Here is a 10,389-nt window from a genome sequence, read left to right as displayed (position 1 = left end):
TCTATCTCAAGGCCATCAGACTGTTAAACAGCCACCACTAACATTGAGTGGCTGCTGTCAACACACTGACTCAACTCCAGCCACTTTAATAATGGGAATTGATGGGAATTGATGTAAAATATATCACTGGCCACTTTAAACAATGCTACTTAATATAATGTTTACATACCCTACATTATTTATCTCATATGTATACGTATATACTGTACTCTATATCATCTACTGCATCTTTATGTAATACATGTATCACTAGCCACTTTAAACTATGCCACTTTGTTTACATACTCATCTCATATGTATATACTGTACTCGATACCATCTACTGCATCTTGCCTATGCTGCTCTGTACCATCACTCATTCATATATCTTTAGGTACATATTCTTTATCCCTTTACAGTTGTGTGTATAAGGTAGTAGTTTTGGAATTGTTAGCTAGATTACTCGTTGGTTACTACTGCATTGTCGGAACTAGAAGCACAAGCATTTAGCTACACTCGCATTAACATCTGCTAACCATGTGTATGTGACAAATAAAATTTGATTTGATTTGATTTGATAGCGGAGCAGTAGGTAACTAAGCAGCTTGTTTTGAACTATATATTTTTGAAACATTAAAATGTACAGAAATTAACCACACTTTTATGGATATTTTAAACATAATCTTTGAATGATATAATATATATTTTGATGAAAAATATATGCTAAACTTTTTTTTGACCAATCTCAAGTGGGGCACTGCCCTTAATACCCTAATGGACGAGTCGCCAATGCTTGCAATACAATACGTTAACCACTAGAAAATGTATGCACACATGGTCTAAAGTTTGAGTGGAGCTAAGGACATTCTCACTCGAAGTTCAGTTTTTATAATTGCCAACTTTTGCGGGAAAGTGGCGCATGCATGGTTTGGGGGATATTTTCTACGTACCCAATGTTTATAAATGAGGCCCCTGATCACTCATAGTTCAGGTTGTGCCCTTGTTGTTCAATGAGTTGCAAAACATAACGGATTTGTAACATGCTGCATAAGAAAGATTAATTTAGCCTGAAATTTATGAAATAAGACCAGGATATGAACCCAGATTGTCACATTTGCAACTGGTCTTTTATCAATGTCCTTTTTACAAATAGGGAATTAGAGTACATTGACGATTGAACTCACAATAAGTAGTAGGTTTGGTGTTACAACAACCATTTCGTCAAGTTTAAGAAAAATACAGTGGTGAACTGTGACTATAGGACAGGAACTAGGCATTCAGAGGAACCAGAAATCTTCCAATACCTTGTATCAAACTCAAAAATCAAGAATATAACAGAAAACATAGCATCACTGAATGCGTCTCACATTATGTCTTCTGTAGTCGGACCATTCTAGTTCTAGCGAAAAAAGAGCAATGCTTTTTGATGACATTATGAATGAATCAAACAGGCCTGGCTATGCCTCGGGCTGCCGCGCACACAGAGACAGAACCAGCATGGACACAAAGCATAAAATAGCAAAGCAAAGAACACACTGTTTAAACAACCTGTGAATCACATCAACACCAATAGCAACAACAACCGTGTCACCTCAAAGGTGACAGGCTCATGGTGCTGAAAGGACAACGACCGTAAAACCTGTACACTCCATGGCGCTGAAGGAGAGACAGATAAACAGGCGACAGCAGTCACACACAGCATCAAATAATGTTAAAGATAAGCAGCCCATTCACTCTAGTAGGTCAAAATGAAATGAACAAATCAGCTGTTACTTCCCATTGCAAATATATTTTATAATGTTCATTCCACTCAACTGTGATCTAACGTTTAAATGCAACAATGTTACATTACTTTCAAAGGGATAGCTAACAGCATGCGAGCTGCAAAAAACAAACAGTGCCACTCACCAAATGATGATCATTTGTAAACTACATTTGAGAGAAGTGTGAGAGTTAATCGTGGAAAGGGTGATGCTAACAAATTAGCAACAGCATCCACCTTGAAGTTGATAACAGCTGTTGCAGCCGCCATCACCACGGTTACACTAGTACAACACAAGCTAACTAACATTGTCACACTACTACAACATAAGCTAGCTAAAGTTACTAGCTCAGGAAATCTACCGCTCGAGCCACTGATTATTTTATCTTGCGCTGTCAGTGTTGAATGGCAGAGGCCTTTTTTTCCAGCCTCTGAAGGCCTAGTCAATGGCTGGCTGAACTAGCTAGATTTTTCTACCGAAAGACCCCCAAAGAAAATCCTGATTGGATATTTTTTCCAGTATTAACCCTTCTCTTTCCAACACAAACTGGAGAAACGAAATCAGAAGATCATAGCAATTATTTGTAAAGATGAAATAGAAATACAAAAAATATATTTTTTTTAAATCATAAATCCTTAGACGTCGGAAGGCCTAGAAGGCCCTCGCGGTTCCCCGCTGGAAAAATGTAGTAATGGACAGAGCCTGGAGAAAAACTCTTGGTAAGGTAATGGGAGAGGAAGATGATAACTGTTATCTTATTATGCCCCTGGTTTCTATGGCAATATATGTACTCAATGATCTCCCATAGTGACTCTCAAGTACCACTTGAAGTATCTCATTGACCCGGCCGTTGCCCATGACATCCCCGCATCAACCTGAATAATAAGGTGCTATAGTAGCCTACTGTTATCTTGGGAAGTCATGTCACAGCTCCACAGCAGTTGTTTACAAACCCATTACAAAGTAATGAAACCGTCCTAAAATATCATTTTGTGTCCAACTGCTATGAGGATGATACACCCAAAGCCCTAGTAATGATAGTTACACCCAAAAGTCCTCGATTCTGATAGTTACACAATGATAGTGTAACTATCAGAATTCCATCGGTATCCTATTGGACTACTTTTTTCTTATTGGAAATCAAAAGAGATCCTATTGGATCCTGTAGGATTCTCGCAGTCCTATAGGGAGACTTAAGTTATTTGATTTGATTCTTATTCAGGCAACGTCTTGTCTTTGAATTAGACATTACAATATAACATCAAATACTACATACAATGTTATAATAACACAACATTTTGAATGCACAGCATCTATACAGTGCTTATATGCAAATAAAAACTAGAAGGAAATGACATTTTTAGGTACATTAACACAAAGATAATAGCATTTCTGTCATTTCATGTATAATAGTCAGCTTTGCATACAAAAAACAGAATGTTCCCTTTACCTTCTTTATGTTGGGAAAAGTAGAGGACAAGAACAACCTGAAGATAATGAGACCCCCCAACTCCTTCCTCCCAGGGTTGTACCACCCCCTGTCCCTCCCTACCTGCCTCCCTCCCCTCCGTTCCTCCCTCTCTCCCTTCCTCCCAGGGTTGTACCACCCCCTGTCCCTTCCTACCTGCCTCCCTCCCTCCCCTCCATTCCTCCCCTCTCCCTTCCTCCCAGGGTTGTACCACCCCCTGTCCCTCCCTACCTGCCTCCCTACCCTCCGTTCCTCCCTCTCTCCCTTCCTCCCAGGGTTGTACCACCCCCTGTCCCTCCCTACCTGCCTCCCTCCCCTCCATTCCTCCCTCTCTCCCTTCCTCCCAGGGTTGTACCACCCCCTGTCCCTCCCTACCTGCCTCCCTCCCTCCCCTCCGTTCCTCCCTCTCTCCCTTCCTCCCAGGGTTGTACCACCCCCTCTCCCTCCCTACCTGCCTAGCTCCCTCCCCTCCGTTCCTCCCTCTCTCCCTTCCTCCCAGGGTTGTACCACCCCCTGTCCCTCCCTGCCTACCTGCCTCCCTCCCTCCCCTCCGTTCCTCCATCTCTCCCTTTCTCCCAGGGTTGTACCCCTCCCCGCATCCTTCCCTCCCCCCAGAACTGTCCCCCCACCCTCCCTCCATCCCTGGGAAGGTGCTCCCTCCCTAGCTTCCCTATCTCCCTCCTGGATGTAACTACCAGTTCCAATCTAGTGACCTCTTGTCACACCTGATCCAGATATTGTGAACAATGTAAATATGATGACCTGTGCAAAATTAAGATGACATCAAATTGTTAGGGGCACAATTTTGTGAATGCATTTGATTTGTATGACTGTACAGGGGTGGAAAAAGTACCAAATTGTCATACTTGAGTAAAAATAAAGATAAATTAATAGAAAATGACTAAATGAAAATGACTAAAATAGTATTGAGTAAAAAGTCTAAAAGTATTTGGTCTTAAATATACTTAAGTCTCAAAACTAAATGTAATTGCTCAAATATACTTAAGTATCAAAAGTCAAATTAAAAGTATAAATAATTTCAAATTCCTTATTATTAACCCTTGTGTAGTCTTAACATTCTGTATTACTCCCCTTGTCCTGAGGTTCAAAAATGACCCACCTTCACTAACCCCCTAAAATAATGCAGCTTGATTGAATTTTAAACCCCAAATCTGTTTTGCATAAAGAAACAACCTGTCATTCATCACAAACTTTGTGAATATCTGGGTTTTCCCTCTTCACAATGCAGAAAGTGCATTTAATCAGTGGACACCACTCGTTTTTATTACAACACACCTGTCATAATTGTTTTCTTTACTAAAGTAGAGGTTTATTATTATTATTATTGCTAAAGGTACTGCATAGGGGTAAACCCACATTTTTTAGCAAAAGATAGCACTTCTATAGCCTAAGAAAGTAGCAGAAATGTGCAGAAAGTAGTTTTGAATGAATTTTATTGAAGGGAAACTTTTTGGGCAACATAGTAATATGTTCTTATATACTGCACAATGAGAAATTCAACTACAAAATATGAGTCTTCGTCCATTTATTTGAACCATTGCCCCCACCGACAAGGTGTATAAACATCAACAATAAATAAGAATAAAATAAGATAATAGATCCAAAGAAAATGTGAAGAACATAAATCAATCAACTCTAATTAGCACATGTAGGACAGTATGCAAGTGTGTGTGCATGGACTTTGCAGATGTATTTCTCACATGTGCAGCACATAGTATTTGTTTTACATTCCTTCTTTGGCGGCATAATTGGCATCTCCTCCTCTTGCCTGCCCCAGCTGCAGCCTCAGGTGGATCAGGACAAAATTCAGCCCCTGAACAGCTTTCACAAGTGCTGCAGAGGCTGCTGTGCTGGGGCGACACTCCCTTCTTTGAATATGTGGGGTTACCAGTGCCATTCCTAGCTTCTCCAGGAACACCCTCCTCTTGTTCCACTTATCAGGCATCCAGGTAGGGTTGATCTTGTTCCATATCATGAAGGCATTGTAAGAGGACACATCAATGATGTTTTGGAAGATGACCAAGGGCCAGCGGGTAGTCATCCTCCTGCAGCTGTAAGTTCCAATCAACTTGTCCAGGTTGTCCTTGCCTCCTATGTTGTGGTTGTAGTCCAGGATGATGGCAGGCTTCCTCTCCTCACGATCACTCATCTCAGCCGTTTTGTGCAGTGTGCTCAAGAGGACTACATTCTTGTTCCTCTTTGGGAGGTAAGAAACTAAAGTGGTGGTGGGGGTGAATGCAAACTTTGATGTGAAGGCTTCTCTCCCCCTTGTTGCAAGGAGTGCAGGAGGAGCTCAGGCTTGTTCTTTCTAACTGTGCCAACCATGGTGATCTTCCTCTTCAGGAGCTGCTGGCTGAGTTCATAAGAGGTGAAGAAATTGTCACGTGACATTGTGCCCCCTCAGTTCATCTGTCATATCAAGCACAACCCTCATCCCCTGGTTCTTCCCCGAGCCTTCACTGGTTGGCTTCCCTGTGTAGACTTGCATCTTCCAAGCGTAGCAGGATTGTGCATCACAGGCCACCCATATCTTGATGCCATACTTTGCTGGCTTGCTGGGCATATACTGCCGGAAAAGACAGCGACCTTTTGACAAAAGAGATCAGTAGTTAGTATCAGTGTCACAGAAAACAATCACATAAATCAATGATATTACAACAATACATAATAAAATTAACAGTGAAAATCACTTACATTACAGATATGAAAATATAAAATGTACCTCTGAATGGAACCAGTTGCTCATCCACTGTTACTTCAGGCCCAGGGTTGTAGAGGTATGGCAGACGCTCCACTCACTCCACTCCCAGACTTCTCCCAGACCTCCCAGTTTGTCTCTCACATGTTTTGCAGGTCTTGACTCGCGGTTATCAAATTGTAGCATTCTTGAGAAAGTGTGAAAGACTTTGAGTGGCATCGTGGCACAGAACATTGCCCTTCCACTCTCTGCATCCCAGAGACTACATGTAGCCTCGCCTCGGGACCTATACACGCCCGCTAAGATTAGCAGCCCTATGTAGGCACGCAGGTCAATCTCATCCATCCTTTTCCAGTTGTTACCATATTTACAGAAACCCTCCAAATTTGTAATCTACAGGATGATTGTTTTCGATGGCTGGTGTGATGAACATGTAGAATGTTGAGGCAATGTCCTGGGCATGGGCAACTGCATGTCTAATGGGCCTTGGGGTCATCTTTATGACATTTTGTGCTGCCATCCTGCCCTGTTTGTCACATGGTGACAAGGACCATGTTATTTTGCTGTTCTTTGACAAAAATGTCTCTCTTTCAGCTTTGGGGATTTCCTCTTCATCTGAAGATGATGTATCATGCTCTGGGTTGTATTCTTCCCCATCTTCTTCTTCAGATACCTCCTCTTCTAAATCATTGTTCTCTTGTTCCTCCTGGACAACTGAAAAAATCTGATTTTTATTTTGTTTGTGAACTTCAGTCATGTGTGGAGTCGTGGAGGGGAGATGCTGCACATGCACAAGAACGTTTTAGTTTTGTCTGAGTTCAATCAGTAGCACACATCTCAATTTCTCATTGTGTGTGTGTGTGTGTGTAGGTGTGTGTTTGTGGTTTTTGCGGCGTGTAAATGATTTTATAACTGCTGGGTCAAAAATGACCCTAAGACAATCTTTATACCCTGGTGGTGTACAGTGTTCATGGAAATATGAACAAAGGCGATGTTTCACTTTTTCTCATGTTGGGGAAAAGTCATCAAATTTCCAGTTGAAAAAATATAATTTAGGGGGTTTTCTCTGCTGTTAAACATCGTGGCGAGTCATTTTTTACCCTTAAGACAACACAAGGGTTAAGCAAACCAGACAGCACCATTTTCTCGTTTTTTTTTTTCTTCAATTTACGGATATTCAGGGGCACACTCCAACACTCAGACATCATTTACAAATTAAGTGTTTAGTGAGTCCGCCAGATTAGAGGCAGTTCACTTAATAAGTCTGTGAATTTGACCATTTTCCTGTCCTGCTAAGCGTGCAAAATGTAACAAATACTTTTGCGTGTCAGAGAAAATGTATGAAGTACAAAAGTGCATTATTTTCTTTAGGAATTGAGAGAAGTAAAAGTAGTCAAAAATATAAATAGTAAAGCAAAGTACAGATACCAGAAAAAACAATGCAAGTATTTAAAGTATTTTTACTTAAAAACTTTACACCACTGGATTTTGAAATGCTGAATGTACTGTATCTCCCCTGATTGTACCACACACAAAATAGCGTGACCATGCAATTATTTATTTAGGACTGTGAGTGTTGAAACTTCTGAAGCACATCTACCTAGTCAAAAACTCCTATTGGATTCCAATCAAATAAAAACTATTGGAACCACTCCAAATGGACCCCTATAGGATTCTATAGGAATAAAATCCTATAGGATAGGTTCTACATTTTTCTATTGGAATCCTATAGGATTTTTTTGACTAGGGAGTTGTTCTCAATAATCAAGCGCTTTAGAGGTTTCAACACCCACAGTTAAAAGTCTTACAGAAATAATAATATGATCATGCCCTTTTGTGTGTGGTACAATCAAGGGATATACATTCAGAATTCCAAAATGTACAGGTATACAAATCAAATGCATTAGTCAGACGAATTGTATTGATTATGTATATTTTATCACCTGAAATGACAAAACAGTTGCTTGGCCTATAGGCTCTTTTCATAGCTGTGGCCTATTGAACAATACATAATGAAACAAATAGGGTGCGATATATTGGCCACAAATAGCAGTCAAATACAACATGCATGAAATCCCATTTGACTTGCCAGCAACATTGCAAATCTATCATTTCAATGCACCCTGCGACTTTATAGGCATATAAAGAAAAAACAATTCGGACAGTATTGTAGTGTCTGAATACAGTATATCTTTTTTTCTGTAGCCTGCAGTAGGCTACTATGAAAAAATTGAAATCTGAGCATGAGTATGTTGTTCTGTATAAAAACAGATTGCATACATGTCTCTCTCCCACCTACCACAAGTGTCTCCACCTCCTTTTTCTTCCTCACTCGTTCGGTAATTGGTTCGGTAATATTTCCACTGCCTGGAGTGAACTAACAATAAAGACTCCGACAGTCACCGGAGGATGTCTGTGGCGCAGCGCAGAGAAATGATTTAAACCTATTCAAGATACCTGTAGCAACTGTAAAAGTGTTGTTGTCGCATCAGTTTTTTGTTGTTGTAAGCAATTGGAACAGATATAACTTTTACACAAATTGCCATACAACATCACCGTGCGCTGATGGACAATTACGCGCAGAAGTTGCGTTGCGTAATCATGATAATCATCGCGGATGGCTGTGTTTCATGTTCTTGGATTATGCGTACAAGCTTGTTATGATACCTGGTCATCGCCTTTCCTTCGTCTACAGTGGAGAAGAAAAGTAACAAAGGGACGCACATGATGAGAAGCGCGGGGTTGTTGCTTGGCTACTTTTTGGTGAAAGTTCTTGTATGCGACGCGGAGGGGGAGCCAGGGCAGAAGCTGGACGGCTTTATTATGGTACCAACGGGTACCAACGAGTCAAAATTGAACAGAGAGAATAGCGTTTCGGAGAGTCCGCATACAGAAGACAGGTGCCGGGGTTATTACGATGTGATGGGCCAGTGGGATCCGCCGTTTGTGTGCCAGACGGGCAGTTACCTGTACTGCTGCGGGACCTGTGGCTTCAGATTCTGCTGTGAGTTTACAAGCTCGCGGCTGGACCAGACCACCTGCAAAAACTATGACACGCCGCCGTGGATGATGACAGGCAGACCTCCGCCTAAGAAAAAAGACCCCACTCACGATCCCACAAAGGATAAGACAAACTTAATTGTGTATATAATATGTGGAGTTGTTGCCATAATGGCCCTCGTTGGGATTTTCACAAAACTTGGACTTGAAAAGGCGCACCGTCCACACAGAGAAAACATGTCAAGGTGTGTGTACAGTAAACAACATCAGCAGTCCCTGTGCGCAATGCAGTAACAACTTTGGATAGCCTAAATGAATGCAGGAATTTAACTTTTATTTGGGTGTCAGAAGTTTCCTTAAATATTTCGATGCATTAAATATTCTGTTTTGTTAAACTAGGTGATAACCCACTGGACACAGAAGTCCGTTCAATTTCTAGTTTCTATTTACATTTGATTGAAATCAACAACAAAAATCAACAAAACATTTCAGTTAAAAGTTGGGTGAAATAAATACGAAATGTCCTTACCTTGATGACCTTTTTCAAATTCAATTAGTTTTCCCATATCACATATATTTGTTGGTTGAAATAAAATAAAATTAGATTAGATTTTATTGGTCACATACACATGGAAACAACATTGATTCATGATCCAACCAATTTTTGACCAGTGGGAAGTGTTAAAATATAGAATAAATATACATGCTCAGTCAGTTCTACTGACCACAATTTGATTGGCAATCATAGGCAATGCCATATTTTCTTTGTGAGTGACTGTGAATACCTGTCCAATTGCGTTGATGTCTTGAGCCATGCTCACTATGTCCTGGTAAAACCAGATGTGTTGTAGGTAGTAGTGTGTGATGAGCCATGCTCACTACGTCCTGGTAAAACCAGATGTGTTGTAGGTAATAGTGTGTGATGAGCCATGCTCACTACATCCTGGTAAAACCAGATGTGTTGTAGGTAATAGTGTGTGATGAGCCATGCTCACTACATCCTGGTAAAACCAGATGTGTTGTAGGTAATAGTGTGTGATGAGCCATGCTCACTACATCCTGGTAAAACCAGATGTGTTGTAGGTAATAGTGTGTGATGAGCCATGCTCACTACGTCCTGGTAAAACCAGATGTGTTGTAGGTAATAGTGTGTGATGAGCCATGCTCACTACATCCTGGTAAAACCAGATGTGTTGTAGGTAGTAGTGTGTGATGAGCCATGCTCACTACGTCCTGGTAAAACCAGATGTGTTGTAGGTAGTAGTGTGTGATGAGCCATGCTCACTACGTCCTGGTAAAACCAGATGTGTTGTAGGTAATAGTGTGTGATGAGCCATGCTCACTACATCCTGGTAAAACCAGATGTGTTGTAGGTAATAGTGTGTGATGAGCCATGCTCACTACATCCTGGTAAAACCAGATGTGTTGTAGGTAATAGTGTGTGATGAGCCATGCTCTCA

General features: G+C 41.0%; 1 protein-coding gene across 1 annotated transcript in view; it reads left to right on the top strand.

Moving 5' to 3' along the window:
* The first annotated feature begins 8,295 nt into the window (after positions 1-8,295).
* Positions 8,296-10,389, top strand: part of shisa9b (shisa family member 9b) — a 28,075-nt gene continuing 25,981 nt past the window's right edge. Inside the window, exon 1 of the mRNA XM_024390279.2 lies at positions 8,296-9,174. Coding sequence (XP_024246047.1) covers positions 8,654-9,174 — 521 coding nt within the window. The 5' untranslated portion in view covers positions 8,296-8,653. The remainder of the gene's footprint in view (positions 9,175-10,389) is intronic.

The sequence above is a fragment of the Oncorhynchus tshawytscha genome, linkage group LG27, assembly GCF_018296145.1.
Source record: "Oncorhynchus tshawytscha isolate Ot180627B linkage group LG27, Otsh_v2.0, whole genome shotgun sequence".
NCBI classification, from domain to species: Eukaryota; Metazoa; Chordata; class Actinopteri; order Salmoniformes; family Salmonidae; genus Oncorhynchus; species Oncorhynchus tshawytscha.
The sequence above is the reverse complement of the archived record's forward strand: the minus strand, read 5'-3'. Positions and strand labels throughout refer to the sequence as shown.